The sequence below is a fragment of the Lates calcarifer genome, linkage group LG8 (genome assembly GCF_001640805.2).
Source record: "Lates calcarifer isolate ASB-BC8 linkage group LG8, TLL_Latcal_v3, whole genome shotgun sequence".
NCBI lineage: Eukaryota > Metazoa > Chordata > Actinopteri > Centropomidae > Lates > Lates calcarifer.
In genome coordinates, this window is record NC_066840.1 from 14,996,835 (window position 1) to 15,024,173 (window position 27,339).

At 42.2% G+C, this 27,339-nt stretch overlaps 2 protein-coding genes across 2 annotated transcripts; one reads left to right on the forward strand and one right to left on the reverse strand.

The window, feature by feature from the left end:
* Nucleotides 1–4,605: 4,605 nt before the first annotated feature.
* On the forward strand, nt 4,606–17,190 carry sesn4 (sestrin 4). Its single transcript, XM_018660340.2, has 9 exons — nt 4,606–4,827; nt 11,537–11,734; nt 11,936–12,118; nt 12,347–12,592; nt 13,465–13,579; nt 13,755–13,879; nt 14,645–14,811; nt 14,906–15,050; nt 15,155–17,190. Exons 1-9 carry the CDS (start codon nt 4,762–4,764, stop codon nt 15,242–15,244), a joined length of 1,335 nt encoding a protein of 444 aa, XP_018515856.1. The 5' UTR covers nt 4,606–4,761; the 3' UTR covers nt 15,245–17,190.
* A 1,238-nt stretch (nt 17,191–18,428) lies between these two features.
* Nucleotides 18,429–26,832, reverse strand: foxo4 (forkhead box O4). Its single transcript, XM_018660339.2, has 3 exons — nt 24,730–26,832; nt 21,985–23,535; nt 18,429–21,444 (listed from the first exon to the last, which is right to left on the reverse strand). The coding sequence occupies exons 1-2, from the start codon at nt 25,198–25,200 to the stop codon at nt 22,015–22,017; spliced, it is 1,992 nt and encodes a 663-aa protein (XP_018515855.1). The 5' UTR covers nt 25,201–26,832; the 3' UTR covers nt 18,429–21,444; nt 21,985–22,014.
* Between the last annotated feature and the right edge of the window lie 507 nt (nt 26,833–27,339).

Genomic DNA, 27,339 nt, shown 5'->3' on the forward strand with positions numbered 1-27,339 from the left:
GTACACTTTTCTTCCATTGTGGGCCAGCAGCTGTAGCTGAGCACACGCTGGAGGAACCCAGAATAAAAGTTTAATACATGTAAATAGAGGTCAGACTGTGTACTTCATTCGTCTATTAAGAAGTAAAATCGGAATAACTTAACCTACACTCCACAGGCTTACTGGATGTAATTTCCACTTATTTAAGCAGCAGATTAAAGCCCGCTTGGTGTAAAAAGGGCTGATTTGCAGAGACACTGAAGGAATTTGCTGCATCACAGTGAAGCACGTCGTACCAATTCCTGCCACAAGGGTGAGATGATGTTTAAATCTATGACCTTGTAGGCTGATAATGATTCGTCCTCCCAGCACAGAGTGGAGTGTGAACCCCATGCTCCAGTTTCTATGTGTTACCAGGTCCAGTTGTTTGTTGTTAGCATTTATAAGTAAAGACTTAATACATGAATAACAACACACTATAATGTAGCTGTACGCAGCTATAAGGACAATTAAAGTGTTTGTATTTGTCTATTTGTTGTTACATGTGTGTTTTACTGTTATTCATTATCAGTTTCTACACCAGCATCTCCTCATGTGTATCCACAGGAGGAGTTATAGTGATAAATACATTAATCAATGTTTGAAACTACATTGTAGTGCACCATAAACTATTTATTAAATGTATACACACTGGTTATAGATGTTAAACGTTGCCTAAAATTTCTCTGTCTGCTCCATGAGTCTACCTCAGTCTGAATGTGAGTCTCTGCAGAACAGCAGGAGAGAAGATGCATCTCAAAATATTTTCTTAGCTCGGATACGAGGCGCTGCCATCTGCTTCAGTGATCAGTGTGTAAGAAGGCTGTCATAAATCATCTGAGGTGCGGCGAAGACGTGTATACTGTGTTTATGTGAACAGCCTGGGAACAGACATTTTAAGTGAAACTCGTTTTTATCCTGAAGATAATTTTCAGTCTTATTTGGGTGATGTGGAGCGATTACTTTTGAGTTATTTCCATAAAATCCTTGCAAAACGGCTATTAAGAAAGACATACTGGAAAAGTGTTGATGTTAATCCAAATGCTGTTGATTCATCATTTCTTAGAGTTACAGTTTCTTCACCAGGACAGTTTGGTTAAACAGGAAATGCTGGGTGAAAAGCGGCACGTAGTCTAGTTTGACCTCTGAACAGTGTTTAGAGTCAGGACAGGAAACATACTGGTCCTCTCTCTGCTACAAAGACTGGAGAGGCAGAAAGATTCAGCCGCTCCTTTAATTAGTTCACCAAAGTCAGTTTTTACTGACTGGTAAGACAGACTAAAAACCACATTTCCCCAGCTTTTTGTTACGATACTGTGGGTGTGAATTCCCTGACTTGCCTCAGGTATAGTTGACCTTTCAGATGTCGAATCTCACATCACTGAGGAATAAACCAGAAGAATGGCAGACTTCCCTCTCAGGAAAGTCCCCCCTATTTTGTTTCTAGAGCAAAAATCTTCTGTGGAAACTGAGGATTTGCTGTGATAGTAAGCCCACTGTGACAGATAGCTTTCTTCAGTTCCTTCCTTTCAATCAAATGTGTTGTAAAATGTCTCCTTCAGCGGAAGAGTTGAATAAATGAAGCATTATACCTTTAGTTTCTGAGTCTGCGGTTACAGCAGACAGCTGTTGTACCACCTCTACTTAATTAAGGAAGTAGTTACTTTTAGAAAACAACAAAACAGAAGAGAGTACGGGGTCAGGTCACATAACAACCCATAGAGCGATTTAAAGAGAGATAAGGCACTCAGAATTACCTTAAATGGCATTATGCCATAGCGCTGCCTCTGAAGTGTTACATCATCATAATTTGTTTGGTATCACAAACAACTTCGAACTAAATTGACAGCACAGGACTCAAAATGACGTTATGTAATTTGGTTAACTTCTCAACAGATTCCCAGACAAATGTTAACCCTGGTCCTACTCTTCTTTTTATTCAATGTCTCCTTTAATTATTGTTTACTGAAAAACCCCTCACGCCACAGATTTTAGACAAAGTCACAACCTTCTCGGTGTTTTTCCTTGGTAGTTATTTGGTTGAGACTGGTTCTGCCTGCCACTCCAGTGTGATTCACATGATGTTTGTACAAACAGCATGTTAATCTAATAGAGGTGGACACTCGTCTGCTGTCTCTTGTTTTCTACACTGAAGCGTCTCTTCATTTAAAACCTGTGTGTTTCTTGATACATCAAGTTACTTGTAATTATATGTATGGAACTTAAAGTTATCTGCCTTTGTGTAGTCTTTAAAACTGCTGTATTATGCATGCATATTATTATTCCTCTTCCTCATTGAGACTGCAAACAATGTCAACACTCACACAAAATCTGGTTTTATATACAGTGAATTCATTGTACATGAATTCATAGGTGGCATGAAATTGTATTTTAAATGTAAACAGGTGCTATAAGATGAGTCTAAGAAGGCTTGTTAAAGAACATACTTGATTTCCATATTTATTTCACCTTTTCCTGTGTGTTTTGTTCATTTAATGCTTTCATTTTCGCTTTCACAAAACCACAGTTTCCACGGAACTTTGGTTTGTGGTTTTCTATAGAAGGGAATAAGTAAGAAAGGACTATTGGGTGCAACCAAGAAAAACAAACAAACAAAGTTGCGACTTCTGCACTCAGACAGAAAAAAACAACCTGATTTGAACCAGTGCAACACCAAGATTTCTGCTGAAGAACAAACGCTCCATTCATTAAGACAAGAATGGACTGAATAAGTCCATACAGAAAAGTAACAAAGCAGAGGGTCAATCAAACCAGCCTGAATGCAGTGGTCATTTATGGACATCACATGGTGAGAGGGACTGTTTTCAGTGTTTGTTGTTTGTTTAGGTCAAGATACAACCATGAATGATGCATCTTTCCTTTGCCTTTAGGATGTTTATGTATGATGACAAGATTGAGATTTTACTGTCTCCCCTGTTAAGTCTTGTGTGACTTGGATGCGAAGATTTCAGAGGAGATGAGACACATTTTATCAGTGTTATCAGTTAGATCTATCTGTGGTTTATTCCAGTGTGCAGCTTCTTACAGCTTCAGTCAGATATCAGTATATCCCTGCTCCTTTGTATAGCTTAATTAGCCTCACAGGTATAAGGTTAGAGGTCAGAGCTCAGTGCGAGTTAGTCAGGCTCTTCACCACCAACCTGGGAAAATGACTTCTACAGGGGCCTGGCTTTGTGTACAGACACTCTGTTATGTTCAAACAGGAAAGGGTCTTTCCACAGGGTTGCCACAAAGTTGGGAGCACACTGTTGTTTAAAATATTTTGCTCATAGGGAGGCTAGTCTTGTTATGTGTCTCTGAGGGAGCTCCAGAAACAAAAACCCCTGACTGTGTCATTGGGGTTACCTCAGCATGTTAAAAGATGGCAACATGGAGTTTAAAAGACATGGGTCTTTATCAAGCAGGGAGACTGCTATCCCACCATGATGGATTACTAAATAATTGTATGACTTTACTGTGCAAAACCTGGAACTGGTGCTTAAAATACCAATAGATAAAAATCTGAAGGGGGCCCATGGAAAACATGAGTTGTTAATGAGACAGCAAATAAATGGCGACAATTTTAATTACAGAGTAATCATTTAAGTTTTTTTAAGGAAAATGGTACCAGCTTGTTAAATGTAAATATCTGCTCGTTTCTCAGGATTCTGTAAGTTCAATATTTTGGTATTTTTGATCGTTAGTCAGACTAAACAAAGCAATCTGAATGTTACCCTGGGCTTTATGGACATCTTTCAATATCTGCTGGCATTTGAGTTGTCAGCTGATTATTAAAGAAAGTAATTCTCAGATGTGTTGGTAATGGAAATAATTGTTGGGCATAGCCTCACAGGTCCTCTGTGATCACGAATGGATTACTGAATGGGCATATTGGGCACAGGTTCAGAGGGCCTGAGAGGTCAGAGGGGCAGTGGGCCAGTCCCTACATGATGACAAGTAATATTTTCTTGTTTGGAAGTCACAGAGTTAAAAGACATGAACCATAGAGAACCATAGAGAAATACAAAGTGACCCAAGAGAAATGCAAATCAACCACAGAGAGACAAACATTTACCATAAAGCACCAAAATTACCACACACTTTCAGCTGGGGGGGGGCTATTACCTGTCTATGCCCAGGGCCCATTTTCTTATAATCTGCCCCTGTCTATCATGCAATAATAACCTACTACCTTCCTTGACGGCCGCAATGTAAACTAAAACAGTTACTGTTTAAGTTATGGTTCTCCTGTTATAGTTGATACTGTACTTAAGTGGTTCAAATTTGCTATTAATTGTATTATTTAGACAGAAATAGAGTTGAGTAAATCTGGGGCTCTGGGGGCCCCTGGGGCCTGTGGCTCCTGTGGTTGATCCAACCCAGTCCCATGCACTGGTATGAAGTTGGTAGTCTGACTGAGTGCGTCCTGCTCTGCCTCGGCCTGTTTTTTTTTTTTTTTTTTTTTTGCCTCTGCGCTGTTGTTTGCAGATGTTCATTAGCATTTGGATATAACCCTCAGTCAGCCGGCTCCGCCTCCCTGCGCTTTGATTGGGCACACTGTTACCGGAGCTGTCAGCTCTGCTCCGGGAAGCTTTCCTCTCCGCTCAGTCCAGTCTCCAGCGACGGGCCGACGGACGGACTGAGTGCGGCTAGCGTTAGGCTCCTCTGCCTTTGTTAGCTAGCTTGGAAAACACCAAGAAGAAGACAGAACCGCATCCATGCAATAGCACACTTTTTTGGAAAATGATCATCTGTACGAATAAAATGGAGTACCCCCTGAGAACCCAGTGCCAGCGAGTCCAGAAACAGGTAGGTTAACGCTGACACCAGACGAAGCTGAAAAACAGTTAGTTTAAACACATTTAAAGCTAACGGCTAACGGCCAGAGTAACGTTCATTCATTTGTCGAAGCGATTATTTTATATCAAAGCAACAAGCTAATGTCTTTACCAGCTCTTTCCCTCGCTGTCTCTTTTAGCTTTAATTCACACGTTTGAGCAGTCAACAGTCGATGTGTAACATAAAGGTTGAGGTTAATAGTTTTTACAGTCTGTAAACTTTTTTATCACAGTGTCAGCCAGTAACGTTACAGCGGCTGGAGTTAGTTAGCCACCGAGCGACAACAGCCGAACCAAACTTCTCATCTTAAGCTAACTCCAGCTAACGGTTTATCGAGCAAACGCTCTGAAACACTATTAAAAGCACACAAATTTTTATTTTTTATGATTCAAATCAAGGTTAGTCGCTGCTACATTTCCTCACCTTAACAGACAATAGTTTCCATAACCAGCCGTTAAAATGTCACGTAAATGTTTTCGTCGGTGTTTCAACCGCTAACGTTACTAAGCTACATAAACGTTAATATGAACATTTTCACTGAAATCAACTGTCTTTTTTACATTAAATATCACAGTGACTGCAGAAACAGTATAACGAACACTCCGTCTTTGTTGTTCCAGCTAGAGTGATTTAAGTGCTTCCTTTTAATGTGTGGTTCTGTTTAAGTTTTCACGGATTTTTGTAAATTTTTTAACGTTAAAATGCAGTGAGGACTGAGGTGGTTGCAGTGCGAGGCTGTAGGTGAGGATGACATCATCTGAGGATTTGGGAGAGAAGTGTCTCAAGTAATGCAGGGCCATTTATTTACTTATAAATACCATATAAGCACAGGTCGAAAGGACACCGCAGTGTAAATGCTTTTAATCCATGAGGACTGATAGAGATTGATCCGTTTTGTCTTCGTTTGCGGTGCTGCTACATGTTGGCGACTTTTTATTGTGCTGTTTTTTGCTGCTGGCTGAACTGGACTGCCAATCAAAGTTGTTTTTCTCCTCTCTCGCTGTTTTTTCATTTTGCAACAGAAAGGGGGCGCTGTCTCAAGTGCTGTTCACTAAAAAAAGAGGCATGTTTGCTGCAGATTAGAGTCCAGAAATTGAGCAAAACAGGGAGGAATGCGAGCAGCAAGGGGATTCAGAAACCCTCTACCCTGGTTTCAAGTCCAAATTTGTGTTATTCTTCACCACCACAGGTCTCTCACTGTTTGCTTTTAGTCTTCATTGTCATGCAGCTGGTATTTACTGCACATAATTGTCTAACTGGTGACAAACATTCAGTATCTGCATTTAGATACACATTATTGCAAAAGAAAATAACCCTGTAAATATACAACAACTTAAAACATTTGCATCCTAGAGCTGCCTGTTAAAATAAACAACAAATATGTGGCAGGCACTTAAGCACCACCAAATTTGAACACCTGACTTTGATTCGATAACCTACACGCCCCTGGCTTGTTTGCGGATGAGATGAGTAATGAATTACCCCGTTATCAGTCATTGGTAACTGCATCTCCCCCTCGCTCTACCTGCCTGCCGTGTTTTCTGACAGGCCCAATCATTCATCAGCTGTACGTGGGCTCTGCCTTTTTGGTTTGTTTTTTTTTTTCATCTTGCTGCAGCACAGTGTTTTGTTTGTCTTGGTCGTGTTGTATGTGCTTGTCCCAACCCAGCAGCTCCCTTTTCCCCTCCCCTCTCTCTCCAAGAACCTCTTTGGGGGCTGCAGCTGGTTTGTTTTGTGCTGCTCCCTGAGTTCAGGTTGCAGAGCCAAAATCGGCCCCGGCTGCCTGTGTTTCCGGTGATGAGGAGGGGGGCAAGGAGGTGTGTGTGTGTGTGTGTGTGTGTGGAAGGGAGTAAGTGAGGATGGACCCCCTCCAGGCTCAATCGGAATGCAGATTGAATGTCCCACTCCTGTATCTGCAGCACCCCCCCGCCCCTCTTCTTGCAGCCCACCAATACTACCACACACATGTACAGACACTACATGCACACATGCACGTCTCATCTCAGGCTGACACATTTACCCTTGAAGAACCGGGGGCATAATTTTTCCACTTCTTTGTGTGTGTGTGTCACCGCAGACCTGCGCTATCCTTCGTATTCCTGCTCGTACAGTGCTGCTGTTTTGTTTGTCAGCCTGCTATCAAAGCTTGTCTTTGTCTCCATTTACCTTTCCTCCCCACGCTGACGTCACCCCTGTTTTTCATTTCATCCCTGCCTCTTGCTCCTTTTCTAATCAATAAACAAATGACCTCTCCTGTGTTGGGAAGGGAGATCCTTATTTTTCCTCTCTCTCTCCCGCTCTCTTTTTTTTTTTGTTTTTGAATGTCAAATGATCTGCACCTGTGAATTTTTGCTCACAACAGGCCCTCTGTGAGTTGTTGTTTTTTATCTTTCACAGCCAGGCCACAAGTTTGAATTCATCTTGTGATTTGAATACAGCAGCTCTAATCTCAACATTGCCGTCTCGCCTTTTGTCACCCTCGGGCTTGTTTCGGACTAGAAAAAAATGGCTCTCTTTCAGAATCAGTTGCTGCTGGGGCGTACTGTAAGCAGAATTAATAGGTCTGTGTGCACAAAGCCTCAATGTGCTTGTGTTTTATGAGACTGTTTGCATCTATGTAAAACCAAAATATGCTTTGTAATACCATACACAGTTGCCTAAATGATGATGTGCTCCTTTTTGCTTTATATATCCACCCACACATGCTTGTTACCAGCTTTTTTTTTCTTTTCATGCGGGTGTTTTTTTCATGTGGGTGGACAGTAAGGAGCGTATCGCCTTATCAAAAGTACTGCTGTGTGCAGCTTTTGTGGCTTGTTTTGAGGCAACAGAGATGAAGCAGTGTGGATGAGCGTCTGGACAGTTTTGACAAAGGGCATCTGCCTAAACCCCTCCTCCCCTAGAGTATATTAATCACAAGTATTGATTAGTTCTGTTGAAAATTAAGTAATGTGGGATGGATCACTTCTGTGGTAAATCACTGAAATAGAGAAGTGTCTCTTTGATTCAATGTGGCAACCATGACATAGAGAAAAATGTCATTTTAGCTGGACCTTACCTTTTAAATAAAAGAGCTTTGAGGAGTCCCATAACCCTGGGGAAATTACCATAATCCATAATAATAATGTAATATGTATTGTCTTGTAGAGAAAGTTTGGCTGTGTTTTAATTTTGCTTGTTGAGATGTCGGCAGACACAGTTAAAGGTATAAGATGTGTCATATCCTGCTGCGCAACGGCTTACATCAACTGTAGTTCCTGTTTCAATTTGACTTTTGCTGTCGTATATGTCCAGACATGTTTGTGGGGTTACATCAAACACCAATTTCCTCTTTGATTGTGTGATGCCAGTAATGGCAAATCCCATCTTTACAGTCTGTACAAGAGTAAGTGTTGTCCCTTATTTTACTGTCCTTGTCATCAGCTGTAGACTTGGTAGTCTCCAAATCACTGTTGAGCCTGTTGAGATTTGTTGTGTTTTTCCGTTTGTCTTTACCTTTCTGTTGGCATTATAAGTGTTTTTCTCTTTGATGAAACCTGACTGTGCAGCCTGGCAGGCAGCAGAGTCACAGATGGCATCCTGTGTGGGCACAGGGTTCCTTGTACGGTACACAAGACTATTATTTCAGCTTTTACTGGTCAGACAACAGCGGTAACCTGTTAATGAGTTCATCCCCATACAGAAATTGTGTTTTCTCCACAGCACAGACCTGCTGGAGCCTGTGCCTTGCTTAGGGACACTGCAGCAGGGTGACAGCCAGCGTTGTATCCAGGTTCATTACGTCACCTGGTTGTTCCTGATGTCCCACTTTGATAGGGTTTTGTTGTAGCCTCGGTGGGATCTCAGTCGCCTGGCTTTTCATACACAACTGCCATCCTCACATATTTCCAGCTTGATTAATCTGTGGGTTATTTTCTTTATTTTTCTGAGTAATTTTTGGTCTAAAATGTCAGAAAATAGTAAAAATCAGTTCTTTATAGCTGAAAGCGATGATTTAAAAAAATATCTTGTTATGACCAACCAAGTGTCCAAAACACAAAGATATTTAGTTCACAATGATTTGAAACCAAATAGCAGAAAATCCTCTAATCGATTATCAAAATACATACCAATTTCTCAACAAATCATTTCAGCTCGAGATCCTATAAAACACAAAAAAACATTTTAATACTCGAGCCAGACTAATACATCAGCCAGCTGATATTACTGGCACACACGTCAGCTGATGAGTAACAAGGAATTGATGAAGATGCCAAAGATATCTTCATGGTAATTTAAAAACACTGTTATTGCCACTGAATACATTAGTTTGTCCCATAGAGCATGTTATCTATTGTGAGATGTAAATCACAGCTCACATCATCTACAATCCAAAAGGAATCCTTATCAAAAGTGTTTATGTTAAAAAAATGTATATTTTCTCAATATATTGTAGTCAGATTTTTCAAATTTGATAATCTGTATCTGCTTAGAAAATCCAGTATCGGCAGAGTGAGTAGTTTTTGAACAATTTCACATGGATCATTCATAATCAGATGAAAGTATAATCAGTTAATGTTGCAATCCTAGCTTATTCCACAACAACGGGCTGGAAAAAATAAGCTAAGTGGTCTTTTAAGCCTGTAATAAGTTGTAGTCGAAGCATGTTTTCTGTATGGTGTAGGCCTCTCTGAAATGCTGGCTGGTTAAACAGCCTTATTCCTTTGCTTGATGGAGCAGTAACCTAGATTCTGCAGTGCAGCATACTAATCAGTAGCTCTTGTGTTTGCAGAGAGATACTTGTGTGAATGTGCTCTCGTCAATAGGTCTTTGATTGGCAGGCACTTGTGTGCTCCACGTCCCCTCCACACCATTTCCCCACCTAACGTTGACAGACGAGAGCGGGTCAGGGTCTGTGTCTGAGTTTGACTTTAACCCCCCTCGCCCTCACTTGCTTTTTTATCCTCCTGTTCATTTCAGAGCTTTTTCTCTGCTGCTTTGTATAAACTGTGAGATTAGGGAAATCTAAACAGCAGAACGAGACTACAGATTTGTTTAATGTATAGTATGTTAACATGTCTTTTATGATCTGAGCACGGACTGTATATAGGTCAAGAGGTGGAGCCTGTTGCAGGATCAGGAGGAAAACCTCATCCACTGCAGGCAGAAGTGAAATACCAGCCAGATAAACATGGTGCTGAATGCCAGAGAATTGTATGGAGGCTAAAATAAAGTAACAGCAGTCGTCATTTTCTCTGACTATCTGTGACACAAGTCGTGGCGTCTGTGATTTGACAGGACAGTAATAATCCTAGGCAGCAGTCTGTGCTGCAAAAGGAGAAGTCCTAGCCAATAGTACAGTTCAAACTGCTCTGAACCATTTGGCTTTGATCAGCGCCGTGCACTCGGGTTTCACATACAGGGGAACTGAGTCCTCACCCATGGCTGAGCTCCCAAAACACCTTTTCCTAGAGGCTATTGTATGATGGCAAGGGAGGTAATAAATGGTCGTGCCTAGGAGGGCAGGCCAGCTTCCCTCTCCACATGGGTCTGTTTCTCTTGGCCTCGGGCTCCTCGGCCCAGTCGCTCCCATGTTTGTGTGTTTGGTCTCATCCACTTCTTTGCTGCTGCCGAGCTTCCCTCTTTAAGGCCTCCTAAGCCCGAACTTTCACATTAGTTCCTTCATCTGTGGTTCCTCCCAGCATGTAAATCCCCTTTTCAAAGGACAACTTTAGGTGCTTTCCCCCCTCTGGTTTCAGCTGTTTATCAGGCTGTTAATTGTTTTTGTTTACTTTCATTTCAACAAAGTGAATACCTGTTAATGCACGATGCTTCATCTTTATTTATTAATAATACAGAGGCCATGTATGAAGCATCAGACCCTGCTGCAGCCAACATGAGTTAGTGTTTGTGTGTACGTCGTGCTCCCAGCTGAACACCACTTGTTTGCTTGTTTTATTTGGAGGAATAATAATGTAAGGAATGCGTTCGCTCGCCAGTGGCGCCGGTATCGCAGCATCGCAGGGTTGGCTGCTGCTGCTGCTCGTCCAAGACTGCCTCTCTTCGGCTGATTTAAGGTGTGGAACACGACTCCAGTCCAGAGCACAGTCTGAGCCTGTCATCACATGGTGTGGACACTGAAGTCCAACCTTATCTTGAGCAAGCCTGCTTTGGCAACCAAATGAGTTCCAATAACTCTCCCAGAGGACCGTCAGCTCTGCGTTACTGCTTTTTATATCATATTATTGGATTTAAATGAAGCATTTATATCTATGCACAGTGTTTTTCTCACACAGTGTACATGTTCCTAATCAATATTCAAGAAACACAAAATCAATGAAGACATTTATCACTGTCACTGTGGGCACTCTGACAATATCTGGCTGCTGGGGTGTCCAACATTTATCTTTACTTTCTCACTTAACTGATGAATTCTTTTGTTCATAAAATGCAAGAAAAATCCCCCACTCTTTGGTGAGAAACTGCTTGTTTTGTCTAACAGACTAAAAAAAAAAGAAAGATATTAAATGTGATTATAGAGCTGTACCTACACAGTTATTTTATTGTTCAATTAATTCATAATTTTCTGTATAAAATATCAAAATGCTGGACATCCAGGTTTCTTGTTTTGTTTGTCTTTTTTAGATTAAACAATATTCAGAACCAACCCTGTCCCTCCTCTGTGTCCTGGTTTCTGTAGGTAATGGTGAACGGTGAACAGGAGCGAGTGTCGCTGCTGCTCATGAAGGCTCTGGTCAGCAGGGGGAGCGTGGACGCCGTGTCCCAGCAGATGGCCTCTCACCCTCAGTACTTGGAGAGCTTCCTGCGCACACAGCACTACATCCTGCACATGGACGGCCCCCTGCCGCTGCCATACCGCCATTACATCGCCATTATGGTCAGTGACCTGGCTGCTCTCGTTAATACCAGTTGTCATCCCACTGCACACGTAGCCAAATGAACACATAATAGTTTCTGTTGCCCAGTCTGTTATGGCGGCGAGAATCACCAGGGATCATGCTAGTCTTATTCAAAATGAAAGAATAACAAGCCTGAGTGTTCATCGGTCTGATCAGCTCTCTCTTCCCATGACCTCCAGGCTGCAGCACGACATCACTGCAACTACCTGGTGTACCTGCACTCAGCTCAGTTTCTGAGGGTGGGCGGGGACCCTCTGTGGTTGCAGGGTTTGGAGGCAGCACCCCCTCGCCTTCGCCTCCTCGACCACATCAACAAGGTGCTGGCCCACCAACCCTGGCTCACTGCCTGCTCACACATCCAGGTACAGCAAAGCAGATGACCTACACAAAACACAATGAACATAAACTCAAATAAGATGCAGATAAACAAGTAGGAAAAAGCCTTAAAATGATACCCAGGTGGTTAATGTTTTTTATTGTTTATTTCTTTTTATTTGAACTGTGAATTTTAACAAACTCGTTATTATTCTTTGAAGTGTCTCATTGTTCCGACCTGTGTGACCCTGAGCTCTTGTCTCTGTTCCCTCCAGACGCTGCTGAAGTCGGGGGAGCAGTGCTGGTCGCTGGCTGAGCTGGTGCAGGCTGTGGTGATCCTGGCCCACTGCCACGCCCTCTGCAGCTTTGTGTTTGGATGCGACACAGACTCAGACTTTGTCCCTCTCTCCAAATCTCCCAACGGTACCCCACCGACCTTCTGCCCCTTTGATGCTGCCAACGGCAACACCAATGTGCCTCAGTCTCTCGCCACTCCCTCTGAACTCATAACACGACGACGGGTAACAAATCAGACTCATATTTTAATCAAATAAACATCACCGAGAACCAGAGAGTGAAATACAAAATAAATCCTCCTGTCTTGCTTTTTGAACATTTGTAATATGACAAAACCTTCAAACTGTACTTTTCTCTGGCTTCTTTAATGCTGCATCTGTACAGCAGTTTTCTATAGTGAAAAATATGCAGTGGAAAAGAAGGTCTATGTTAAATATGATATTATTTTAGTGCTGTTTTTTGCTTTGCTTTGTTTGAGATAAACTGATGCGACACTTGTAAGTTAATCAATTATTATTTTAGTCTATAAAATGTCAGAAAATAGCAAATAATAGTTCAAGGTGAAGTTTCTACATCTCATATTTTGTCCAACCAAAAGCCCAAAACCCACAAATATTTAATATACACTGATAAAAAAAACAAGAGAAAAAGTGGAAATCAATGCATTGGAGAGGCTAAAACCAGAGGATGTTTGGCCTTTTTGAATAATACATGACTTGAATGACTCATCGATAAAACGGTTTCAATTAATTTTCTGTCAGTGTTGCTGCCAGTTAATTGACAAATGGTTTCAGTGCGATTATTCAGTATTTTACAGGAGAATTTTAGTGTTATGTTTGTCATTGCTTGAGAATATGATATTTATGACGATGCATTTGTACAGAAAAGACTACAATGAACCATAATTAGTACTGTTGTGTGAAACAGAGGGTTAATGTAGACCATGAACATGCTCTCTCTGCATTAAATCTGAGCTAATCATATTTTAAAGACATCTTTGTGTAAATAGGAGATAAGAACATGAGATAATATTTGTATAATTAGATTATTTCTGTATTAAGCTCATTAGTAATTTGCCTTTTATTTGCGTCGACAGTCTCTGGACTCCAGCTGTGACGTGGTTTGTCTAAAGGAGAGGATTCAGAAGTCGCAGGAGGAGCGAGAGAAGAGGGAAGAGCGCCTCCTGCAGACCCAGACACTCCAACAAAACGGTAACCCACTTGGCAGAGACACACCATGAAACAAACCGATGATGCCGAGACGTGCCCACTCACTCACTCCTGATGGTTATCGCTTGAGCGTTAAATTTAGTCCACGTGGTGTGAAACTTGAGCAACCGCCACTCTGACGCACTCTCTCCTTCGCTTTCATCGTCTCCTTTTTTAGATATGGAAGAGGAGGAGGAGGTGATATGCTTCGCTGACCCGTCGCGTTTTATCACAGACCCTGACTTTTGCTATGAGGAGTTCGCTCGCAGGGAGGAGGACCACTTCCAAGTATTTAGAGTTCAGGTGAGGACACTGAATCATCAGATCATCGGGTGGTGTTTTCAGTAAATGTGTATGTGTGTTATGGCGCTTTAGGCTACGACCACAGGGAATATTTGTTCCTGATGGGCTGGAGGTGTCTGTTAAATCTGCATCTTAGGACACTTCAAACATCCAGTAGATGAACACAGATTTAAATCCATGACCTGTCACCTGAGCCACCAAATAAACACTTTACAACCATCTTTATTTGAAATTTACCCTCAGTTTATGTACAGTCAACTGGCATGTATGATAAAACCCCCTTTGAACTTCCCACGTCCAGACTGCATCAGTTCCACAGTCAGACACACACAGTTTGAGTGGACGTCCACGTGGTCAGTGGCCAAATTAAGATGTAAATTAGCCGTCTGCAGACAGGCCGCTCGAGGCAGAGCAGCTTAATCAATATTGAGTTTGACATTTTAACACATTTGTTTGGCTCCTGAACTGAAATTAGTTCCTTGAGAGAAAATTACAACTAATCATGGGAGCCAAAGTCTGTTTATTTCCCTCATGTATTTGTAATTGTTGTGTGTTTTTTTTTCTTCTCTCAGATATAAATAAAAAGTGTTTAATTAAGTTAAATGTTACATCCTCATACGCTAAGTGAGAGCAGAGTTTGATTTGTTCATTTTTCACTGTTACTCTGCCACACTGTGTATTTGTCACATTTTTATTACTTTTTTTTCTTTGGAGCCACTTTACTCCCACAACTATTCAACTATTGCCATTGTGTTGACTCTGCAGGACTATTCATGGGAGGACCACGGCTTCTCCTTAGTTAACAGATTGTATTCGGACATCGGGCACCTCCTGGACGACCGGTTCAGGAGCGTGACCACGCTGCCCTCGTTGCACAGCCCCGACCTGAAGAGGGCGATCTGGAATTACATCCATTGTGTGTTAGGAATACGGTGAGAGACCGCCACTTCACTTTATGTGTGTGCTAACAATAAACCCCCACTTTTCCTTGTTGTCAGGAAATAAACATGTTTTTGCGTTTTACAGCTATGATGATTATGATTACGGTGAAGTGAACCAGTTGCTGGAGCGGGATTTGAAGTTGTATATCAAGGCTGTGGCCTGTTTTCCCGACGCCACCAAAACTCCAGTGTGTCCGCTGAGCTGGGCTCTACTTAAAACTTCAGAAAGGGTAAGAATATTTTGTTTTCTGACCTTTTTATTTACAGAAAAAGTTTGACATTTTGGGCAAACAAGAGATATAACAGGATCCACCCCACACGTTCTCTCCCTCAGATACATGTGAATTTACTAATCATGGAGGCCCGGCTGCAGGCAGAGATGCTCTACGCCCTGAGAGCCATCACCCAGTACATGATCGCCTAAGTGCTCGGAGAGGCACAAAGTCAAAACTCTTCGCCGGTACAGAGAGACTCAGAGACACGAGGATAAAGACGCAGTGAAGTGGGACGAGAGCGGCACTTTTTCAAGGACACAGAGACACAATGTTTTGTAGCTGTGCCTCATGAATGTGCTTCTCTTTTTCTCAGAGTTAATGTATTTATACCATAGTGTGCCACAGCCCCTCCCCCCTCCCTCCCCTCTCCTCACCCTCCCTCCCCTCTCCTCACCCTCCCTCCCCTCTCCTCACCCCTTTCTGCAGATTCTCTTATTGTGAAGTCCTCTTATCAAACATCTCGGCTCTCAAAGGTTATGTGCAATTATTACTAGCGTTGTTTTAATTTTTACCTGTTGTTACGTGTTCCAGCTCCGTCTGTGAGAAACTGCTTGGTTGTAGCTGCGTGTTACAGTGGCCAATACTTTTCAGTTCGATCAGTCTCCTTTTATATTAACTATGCTTTCCCAAAAAAAAATATCTTTTTGTACTAGTTGAATGAATGTTAATGGGAGACCAGGGCCTTTTTTTTTTTTTGGACAATCCTTGTCAGTGTTTGAGGAGGCCATTAAGTGGACTGTGAAGGACAACCGTTTTGCTCTCCCTGACATTTCGTATTAATGCTGGTCAAGAACAAACACAACAGTGACACTGCTGGAAGTCATCACATCACTATAGTTTCTTTTAATAAGCACTTTTTAAAACTTTATATATTTATAATGCAAGGTAGCTCGTTAGTAGACATTGAGACGCACAGCTTTGTGGGTCTGACGCCTTTTCTTGTCATTGTACGACATGTAAGGAACATTTTTAGACTGTTTGTCCTCAGACTTTCAGACTTTGCTTTTGTGCCCCAGCTCTCTGAGTGAAGTTTCCTCTTAATCCAGGAATTACTGGAAGGATTTTGAAGGTAGTGATGTTTTTGCAAAACACACAATTTACACCTGATGAGAGAATTTGTAACTAAACTGAAGTGGTCAGTGAGCTGTTTCCTACAGTGAAGATTAAGCTGAGCCATCTGCAGGTTTGATTGTTTTGTTTTTTTGTACTGACATGCTTCAGAAATGATCAGAGACTTAATGTCAGACCAAAGGTCAATTAAAAAAGATTGAATTGGACAGACAGAAGTGTACAGAGGTAGGTCTGTGCCGGTCATGAGTTCAGATTTTGGCTCAAAGCTTTGTGCTAAAGCTTTTTTTGTGAGCTGTATCAAGGCTGATTATCAAGTCAAACCACAGTACAGTTTGCAGAGCAGAACAATGTGCAAACTAGTTGTTAAAACACTTGTATCTTTTTCTGTCTTTTTTTTTTTTTTTACAGGTTTTTTGTAAACTATAGAGTACGTTTTGTTTTTGTTTTGTTTCTGGGTGTGATGGTAGGACCTGCTTGTTGTGCTGCAGCCTGGGTAGACGTAGAGGTGTGACAGACTGTTTAGATTTAGACTTTAGATTTAGAAAAGAAACAGAAGTGCATATCGACAAAAGCAAAAGCGCTGTTAACACAGGTGCCTTCAGGCTAAAACTGGAGTGCTGCTGAAGTGGAGGGATGTGACTACTGGAGGCTGAATGTGGGCTTTGGTTGCAGCTGGGAAACATCTCCACCTGACAAGTGTAAAAACTTGCAATGTTTCCCGCATGAATGGGAACTGTTTGTTTTTCTCATGTTGGTTATGAACGCCATTTCTGGTAAATCTTACGGCTGTGAACGCCCATTGTTTTCTATTGGACACCTTCTACAAGCCCCAGCAACTCAGCGAGAGCCTTTGACACAGATGGATGTTAAAAATGTTCAACTTTAGCAGATTAAAAAAATGGACAACTGTCTAAAAATAAAACAACCTAAAAAAAAAAAAGAGAGAGAACAAGCGAAAAGACAAAAAAATGTTTTTTGGAAAATGTGAAGAAATGTTTTCTATAAAGATGCTCTATGAAAATAACTGCTGCCTCCTGTTGTCTGATTTTCTTTCTCCTACAGGAAACATTTAAGAACCAGAGAGTTATTTAAACAATCCCTTAACTCTTACTTACTTACTCTGTACCCTCTCTAATTCATCATCATCAGGATCTTTTACTTTTGTCAGTTTTAATTGTATTGTCCAAAATTACAAATCATGAATTTGCCTTGAAATCTAGTAAAAACACTTTAAATGGTGAATAAATGTGATGTGGTAAAAAGTCTGCAATCTGATTTAACAAGCTGAAATTAATGGAAGTCTTGAACCAATATTCACGTCAGTATGTTCCTGTTTGATTGACTAAATAAAACCACTGAAGTTTTATTGCAGGTTTGGTAGAATTTTGAAATACATGGTGTGCATGGTGAGGAGCGGTGATTACAATCTATGTTGAGTATTGTTTTATGACGGACAGAAAAAATGTGAATTTGTCCTTTAAAAACCTGAAACATTGTGATTAGCTGTGTTAAAAACTGTATTGATTAAATGAAATTGGACTTCACACTTTTATGTCGATGACTTAAGTCCACTTACTGTCTTTTTCTAGAGCTTTCATCCACGTCTCAGAGTCTTCATCAGCACATGGAGTTTGAGCAGGGGAAAAAACTGTGAGAAAGCCAGTAAGTAGACCTTGAGTTACGATCTTTTAAACTTGAATGCTTCAGTTTCATTTCGAGTATATTTTATATTTTAATGACAAACAGCATAAGGTTCATTCATGTGGTTATTTGTGTGATGGTTTGAAAACTAAACAGCAGTATTCCTGGGCAGTAGCACCCCCTAGTGGCAGACCTGCAGAACTGAACACAGTCTGCTGTTTGAAACAACAACAACAAACTCATGTGAAACATCAAAACTCAGACAAAGTGGGTTAAACAGTTTATTGAATTTATTTCTGCTGTTCAGAACTGTTTGTCATCTCTGGCTGACTTTACAATGTGTAAAGAAAGAAAAAGACTGGGGGGAAAGACTATCAACATTAATCAAAAATCATAAACATAATTGGCTTATGCACAACTTATCATTCCCTGTCCACCCCACCCTCCCCTATGGAAAAAATAAACAAAAACAACCCTTGCTGAATACTAAAATACTGTTATCAAATGGGGCAATTTAAAATTTCAAAGCAAACATACAGGGACTAACTGCTACTTAAAGAAAACTGAAGAAAAAATATGTAAGAAAGCTGTAATTACATAGAGGGGAAGATACAAGGGAAGTAATAAAACCACTCCTGCCCTTTATTATTTATTTTTAAAAAGGTGGCAACAGTAAACTAGAGACATCAACGCCTGGTGCAGCCAATTCTCACAAACCAACCACCTTTACATGTCTGTCCTGTATCAACTGTTAATAACACCTGAACATTAGTGAACAAAAACAGGGGGTTCGTTTGCACATACAACTTCCTAAAATAATAATTACAAGTTATGATTTTAAAATAATAAGAAAATCATGCAGTTTTAACGAGCTGGTCCTTTTGATGTTTTTAAGTGACCAGGTTGGAGATGGAGGGGGGTTATCATATATATAAAAACATAACAATAAAGAGGGGAAAGGACTGATGACTGTGTGCTAACTTTAACACCACATCAAGGTCCTTGTGCTGAATACAGAAAATCCAAAGATTTCAAAAGGCCCTGATATGCACCCACTGCATTGTGGCGTACTCCAGGATACGTCACAGAAATGACATCTAGCACCATTCCAAAAAAAAAAAAAAAGAGAGTGAGTGCTTTATATAAATCAGAGGCTAACATAGTCACATAGCTACAGTGAAATGATGAATATTAAGAGTTTAAACTGCACAGATGTTATTTCTGATCACAAAAAATCATGAACAAAGTCATTTACATACAAGACACAAAACACAACTTTTTTTAAAGAGGAGGGGGCGACAAAATAAAGTCCATCCTGCTACAGAGTAACATCATGCTATAGTGTTTTAAATATTGGCAGTCAAAAAAACAACAACAACAACAAAAAAAAAAACAGGGGGATAGGCTAGTACTGATAAACATGGCTGGAGAGCTAAAATGCGTTTCTCTAGAGAGGGAAGTCAAATTTTAAGACAGAGACGTCTCATGGAAAACTAAACAAAGACGTGGCGTGTTGGTTTCCAGTCGGTCGTAAACAGAGAAAAATGTGTAACTATAAATATATTATTTTTCCTGCTATTGTCACGTTTTTTTGATCACGTCTGTGCAGAGTTGTTTTCCTGTTGTTGCTTTTTTTTGAGTGACCCTGAGAGGTAACTGTTGCATTAGTCTCGTTTTGAGATGAGAAAGTGACACGACAGAGGATTTATTTTTCGTCGTGCAGGTTTTTAAAAAAACTTAGATTCACGATTAATGCTGAAAACAATGAGGCAGATAATAGGGAGTATTTTTTTAGTTAAAATGGTCAAGTATTGATGCACGTTGCCTCTTTTCAAAGTCAGATTTTTCATGTTACAGGCATCTTTTAAAAAAAATTTTTTTTTGCAAAGCTTATGTACACCAAGATACTGTGTCAGGCCCAAGCTGCTCCCTAAATGCCATGCGAATGCAAATATTAGTGTTCCTTTGGTTACGTAAAAAAATCTACATGCATCTCATCCTTTACAAAAATAAAAGTATAGAAAATTACTGTTAAAAATTATCTGAAAATGCTTCCTCCAATGTAAAAAAACATCACTTGTCATTAGTAATATATTCATATGTATTAATATCTCATTTATTACCTCCATCTAAATTGTATATTAAAACTATAATCAAATATATTCTTTTTTTGTACTTCTCACACAGTGAATTAATTTCTTGAACGTTAGTACTGAATAATTAAAAGTGTGAGAGGATATTCTGACACCCTCGTCACCCCCGTCCCCCATGACCCCTCCCCTCCCCCCCGCTCGACAAAATATCAGGAAAATGTTAAATAGCAAAACCCTTCAAGAAGCGATTTCAAATTTCCTTCAAGATTTTTGTTCTCCTGATGAATATGCATAGCGTGTCGTCATGTACATGTGCAACGAGTACATTACATGTTTGTTTGTTTTTCCTCTACAGGATTTAAACTCTTTTTTTTATATAATGAAATGACAAAACCCTAATGTGGATGTATTCGCTTAGTTCGGGGTCCCTGTGTCACAGGAAACCTAAGTGCTTTGAAAATGCACAGGCTCGAGAAAAAATAAAAATAAAAAGGAAGGAAGAAAATAAAATCAGGTAGACCATTTGTGGAGGCATATTTGCCGTCTAAGACAACATAATACTTGGCCAACCAATCACTTGTTGGCAAATAAATTTACCCTTGAATGCCCCGTGTATGTCACAAATCACATTTCTTCATTTTGTTAGTTTAACTGCACATCAGGGATAAAAAAAAAAAAAAAAACACCCTCTAACTGACATCTACCATAACACACTGGATTGAAGTCAAAAATGCCAAACTGCAAATACATACCCTCTTAACTGAATCACCAAATATAACTGAAAAAAAGCATTATCTTTTAACTCTGTTTTCTCCAAAGTGAGAAATTTAATCGTACATTTTAATTGTAGTCCAAGTACACAGTTGGGCGAGATGTGAAGCCAATGTCCACTCAAACGTTTTCTACCTCCAGTCGGTCCAGTCTGTCACCTCCTCATGACACAGTCACAGTCCTGCCTTGAGGCGAGGTGGGGGGTGCAGGTGCAGCAGAGATAAGTGCACCTCGTTCAGACGATCACACAGCATTTGGTCTGGCAGTTCACACGAGGCGAGTGTTGATGGAAAACTGGCCATTTCTCCAAAAAGAAAAAAAAAAACAAAACAAACAAAAGCACAGTCCGTCGAGTCTTCAACACCAAAGCCATCGAGATCAGGGGTACCGTATTGACCCTAAAGCTATTGTGGTGAAACATAACTGTAATATAAACTCCCAGCAGGGGGGAGCTCGTGATTTGTCTTTTCACTCTAAAAACATTATTTCACACATCTTTTAAAAATCATCAGTTCCGATTAAAAGTAAAAATGGCTAGCAGCCGAATCGTTGCAAGTGTTATTTAAAAAAAAAGAAAAAGGGAGAAAACTTGTGCATAGTAGCCTGAATCTCCTCCCTGTCCTCTGCATGTCTTGGCACATGACATGAGTGAGGTCTGGTTTTGTCTTTTTGAGTCCAAGAGAAGCATCGTGTTTGAAAATCGTCCAGCAGGGAGGAGGAATGCACCGGGTGTGTTGTCGCATTGTGAGGTCATGTTGATTGGAGATCAGTTCCTGTGAGACGAGACGATGAAAAGGTCACTGACGGCTCATAAATTCACATTATGTACTCTGTCTATTTAAATCATCTGATTGAGCTGAGGTCATTTACATCTTTAAATCAAATCCATGTGTTGAGAAGTGCCTGGTAAATAAACAGCAACAACTTCATTATTTTTACTTCATTATTTTGATTATTTTTACGATTTATGAGTCAAGCAACAAGTTCTCACGTTTGAGAAGCTGAAAACTTTTTGCTTTGATCAGTGTCTGAAAAAACAAACGATAAACCAAAACTGTTCAATCAACTCTGTAAATCGACTAATCCATTAATTAACTTTCAGTTCAAAATCTTTAATCATTTAAGTTGTTTTGAGCCAAAATGACAAATATTCTCTTCACTTCAGCTTCTCAAATGTGAGGATTTCCCTTTTTTTGTGTTATACAACTGTAAATGAAATATCTTTGGGTTTCGGCTAATTGATGATCATTAGTTGCAGCATAATGATTTTTGTGTGTTCATGTGATAAAAGAAGCTGAGAGTGCTCGGTGTACCTGGCTAACTTTGCTTGGTCAGCTCAGGAATTAGCTGGGGACCCAGTTGTGAGCGGAGCCCTGCGTGGTGGCCGGCCCCGCGTAGCCCTGGCCTCCGGGCAGTATGGGGTCAAAGTTGAAATCGAGGCCATCTCCGTCCATGAGGTCACTGTTGATGATGTAGTCCACATCACAATCCAGGTTTTCTGTGAACATGTCTATGTCCAAGTCCGTGGGCAGTCGGTCCTGACCGGGGGGGAAGCAGGACGGAGCTCCGAACTGACCCATCGCCTGCAGGGCCGTGCCGGGGTTGCCTGAGGCGACGGGCCCTCCATGGTGAGAGCCCACAGCTGCCACTGCGGCGTGCTGGGCTTTGAGAGCGGAGAGCTGTGACGGGTCCTGAGACATACCTGAGAGGATCATCCCCAACCCCATCTGAGAGTGATGCTGGTGTTGCTGTTGTTGTTGTGGCTGCTGGTGCTGCTGCTGCTGCTGGTGGAGGTGGTGCTGCTGAGGCTGCATCTGAGGCTGCAGCGCCATGGGGGCCACCGTGTTCGGCTCCAGACCTTTGCCCAGCAGCAGCTGATTGGGTTTGGACCTCACGCCCACCACCGACGAGCCCAGACCCATCAGGCCCACCCCACTGGGACTGGGCATGAGGGGGTCCACCTGGGTCATCATGACATCACTCGGAGGAGGGGAGTCGGAGGTGAGCAGGGCCTCCAGGCTGGAGGGCACGTGGGTGCTGTAGTGGCTGCTTCCACGAGACCCGGAGCTCGGCATGGGATTGAAGAGGGAGTTGCTGAAGGTCGATGCCTCTTTGCTGCTGGGTCCGCACTGAGAGATGGAGGCCTGGGTCCCGGTGTGGGTGGGGGCCTGCGGGAGGCTCGATGGCTGCAGCTGATGGAAGGAGGAGAAGCTGGAGCCTCGGGGCAGCAGGGTGGAGGCTGAGGGCAGCGGAGTTGGGGGTGCCGGCGGGGCCGTGCTGGGACTGGCCCCTCCCTGCTGCCCGGTCATCAGCGTGAGGCCGTCGATCAGGTCCAGCTCCTCCATGAGGGTCTCAGTGAGGGTGGGGGTCAGGCTGCTGGCTGTGTACCTCCCCAGCAGTCCGTCCTCAGGCAGGTTGTCGTCGTCCTCCTGTCCGGGGGCAATGGGGGACAGACGCCCGCTCAGGGTGCTGGCGTTGGAGCTCGTGCGTGGACGGAAGGTGGTCCACATGTCAGTGTCGTCCAGGCTGCCGCGGGACGACGGGCTGCTGCTGTTCACCCCCCATTTGGGAAACTGCTGGGACGAGTTAGGGCTGTCCGCACCCGCCGACCCTGTGCTGCCGTCACCCTGCAGCGCCCCCCCGGCTCCCAGACCGGCTGCTCCTGCCTGCTTCTTGGTCTGCTTGGCCCTCATGCGACTCTTGAGCAGTTTGCTGCTGTTGTCCATGGAGGCGGCGCGGCGCCGAGGAGCTTTCCCGGTCTTCCCTCCCTCTGGGTTGAGCATCCACCAGGAGCTCTTTCCTGTTGATTCATTGTGTACCCTCAAGAACTTGTTGTGGAGTGATAAGTTGTGACGGATGGAATTCTGAAAACAGTGATAAGAAAGGAAATTATGTAAAATGCAGGTTAAGAGTGGGAGTCTTAATTAAACACTGATTGATGACTAGTGATCAGCCAAGGTTTAAATTATCCTACTGAAAATAAAACATAAGTACACCTGAAAATAAATGACACTAGAGGACACTTTTCTCTAATGTTCACTTTTTTCTTGTGATGCTCCTCAAATTGGACTATATTCATTTTCTTTCCTCGTTTTATTATCTCAAAAAAAGACAGTAAAAACTAACAAACAAATATAAACTGTGACAATGGATCTGGAGTAGTTATTACTTTGTTTCAATTGTGCGAACTTATGCTACAAAACTATTAACAAGGTCAGATTTATCCCGGGTCAGTTCAGGTCAGATCTCTATTTTCATAGCATGGCAGCAAAAACACATAAAAAACAAAAAATCATAAACACGATTAAAAAACAAAAACACAAAAAGACAATTTAAAGTGCTGGTACAGTCAACAGAGCTGCAGCGATCAGTAAATTAATCAATGAGCTGACTGAAAGAAAACTAGTCACCAACTATTATGATAAACACTTTCAGTCAAAAATGACAATAATTTAATGGTTTCATGTTCTCACTTATGAGAATTTGCTTCTTCTTCTTACTTTTTATTAAAATAAACTAAAAAAACAAGACACTTGATGGTGCTGCAGGATACTGAGATGGGCATATTTCACTGTTTTCTGATGTTTAATGAACCAAACAGTTTATCAGTGATGAAAATGCTATATCTGAATATCTACTTAAATGAATAGTAAGTAGTCTCATCATCACGCAGCCCAACATGAGGGACATCAAAGAAACATTTAAGGAGATCAATTTTCAAACCTAAATAATAACTATAATCTGATACTCTTTGAGTATCTATTTTGATTAGTTCCTCTGGTTGCTGTTGTATTTTCTTTAGGATGGTCATCTGAAAGTTTATTTATGTGTTTATTTAACAGGGACCGTGCAGATGAGTGTACAGTGCATCTAGCTGAAACTAATTTACACCCCACCCTCCCCTTTAAATCAGTGCTTCTGTGATGTAACATGAACTGTAAAGCTATAAGTCTATGACTTATGGCACACACATTAGAGTCCAGCTTGTTAAATGATGCAGCAGAGATGTAGCAGCCCCCCCCCCCCGCGCGCGCACACACACACACGCACACACTCACCTTCCATCCAGCCGAGCTGTTGCTGTCTCCTTTGTCTCTGAAGTAAGGCACTGTCTTCACCATCCACTCGTAGATCTGCGCCAGGGTCAGCCTCTTCTCAGGTGAATTCTCGATGGCCTGGCTGATCAGGTCTGCGTAGCTCTGGTTCCCCCAGGCATTGCGCCGGGACGATCCTTTGCGGGGCGTCGCGCCGGCTCCGCCCACGCCGGCAACGACCCCGCCCTCGGCCGCCCCCGTCGCCGCCGCCGCCGCAGCAGCAGCAGCAGCAGCCTTCTCGGGCTCGGACGTGAGCTGCTGCGGATCCGGTTTGTCCTCGTCGGCGGGCGGGGTGCCAGCGGCGGACTCTGTGCCGTCCGCGCCCTCCGGTTTGACAGCCGAGATGTCGGGTCTCGGCAGCGGCCACGTGCAGGAGCGGGGTCTGCTCTGCGGCTCGAAATCTGGGTCAATCGGGGGCACCGATGACTCCTCCATGGCGCTTCCTCTGAACTTCCACTCAACCACAGAGACGGGAACCACTTAAAACATTTACCTTTAAACTTTAAAGTTAACTTGATGATGCGTTCAGGGACGAGAAAAAAAACTTCCTGACACAAAAACAAGATGCTTCACCCACCGAGGGGCCTAGAGAAGAGACGTAATAATCTGGACACACCAATAGCCTCGGTTAATCCTCAGATTGGAGATTAGGGAACCCAAATAATCTCCTTAATAGTAACTATCATAAACCTTCCGATTTATATAGAATGAAGGAGGGCTGGGATGAGAGTCCCTTTGTTTGAATGAAATAAAAACAAAAGTGGCAGAGTGGCAACGAGCACCAAAACATCTGGATCTACAGAGGTTTTGGCATCTGTTGAAAACGAATCACACAATCATGAATGAGCATGGATATAAAATAATGCCATTCCTGTTAACAAACACTCAGTTTAAGGATAAAAAGTACTTTTTCTGTTTCTCAAAATGTACCCAAGCAATGATTTATGATCAAAAATCAGCATTAAAGTTTGTTTCGTACCAGATTTATGTAATCAAATACTCATTTTCTGACTCAAACCCAGGACTTTTCTTTTTACTGTAAAAGTATAAAGGCTACAAACAGGGATTAGCTGGCTACTGTTACAAAGGAGCTTCTCAGGAGAGCCCCTGTCTGTATCTACTTGTAAACAACGTGATGTCTGAGCTCCCCACAACACTAAATACCTCCACAAAAAGCTTCTTAAAAAGTCCCACAGACAGTCACAAACTTCTCCGGTGGATAAAAGTGTAAAACCGGCAGATTATCCGAGCAGCGGTTTAGTTCATCGACTGTCTAAAAGTGTAAAACACACACAGAGCAGAGACGGTGACCGCCGTCTCTGTGGCCTGTTTGTTAAAGACACTAAACAGCCACAGAAATGTCGAGCGAGGAGTCAGAGGAAGCGGCGGAAAAGATGTAGGTAACGGTTTAATAGTGTTTAAATTGATAAAAGTGTGAGGACGAGAGAAGTGCAGTAAGTAAAGTCCGTGCTTCAGGTCTGCACGGTCCGCCACATTGCGGCCAGGCGCATGTCACCATCTGCCATGTTTCTCCACACTCCTGCCGCGGCACACGATGCTCGAAGAAGCGGTTATAAAACCCCCCTCACTTCGACCGCGGCCCCGCAGCACGGGCCGATCTCCCGCCTGGTAAAACGAGCTACGAAGCGGGACTCCCCCCGGGCTGCCTGGTGAAGCTGGATGTCGCCTCGGACGGTCTGTCGGCTCCCCACTCGCCGCACTTTGAAAACAGCACGACAGCCTCCCGTAACGTTAGCTGGGTTAAGCTCCTGCTACTCCAGAGTTTACAATCCGTGAAAAAGTCCGTGAAAACGCTCGTACAGCTCCCTCCAAGTTGCCGTTTTTGATCAGCGGTGAGTTTTGTAGGAGTTCCTGTCGTCGTGGCGGTCCAAATATTCACTCCTTCAGTGTCTTTTTGACTTGTTTTGTTTTGTTTTGTTTTGACTCGAGGCGAAGACTCCCTTCTGACGTCTGTTTACCACTGTCAGGCAACGGGCTCTGCGCATGCGCCTAGTGGGTTTCTGGGAAACCGAGTCGTTCATGTGACAGCGCACGGGCGTAAACAGCGGCTCAGAGAAGCAACATGTACCTGTTGTAGCATATTATGTAAGAGTTTATGAAAGTGTGCTAAGCTCTAGGTACACTAAGGACACTTAAGGTATTATCGGTCACCGGTGCGAGAAGTACTCAGATCATTTACTCAAATAAAACTACAAATACCAATCTGTGAAAATACTCTACTAGTAAAAGTCCTGTCATGATAGTATGTGGGTGTTATCAGCAAGATGTACTTAAAGTATGAAAAGTGAAAGTGCTCGTTGTGTACTAAAACGATCCTTTTACTTCTATTACTTCATTACTATTATTACTTTACTACTACTACTACTCTTATTATTACTACTTTTATTATTACTCACTAAAATGGTCCTTAACTGGTCTATTACTGCTGCATTAATGAGTATGCTGTATTTTACTGCTGTGAATGTTTGAGGTAGAGCTATTTTAACTACTTTATATACTGTTGGGTGGTTCAATCAACATTAATGCATCATATTCTATAAGATCATCATTTTT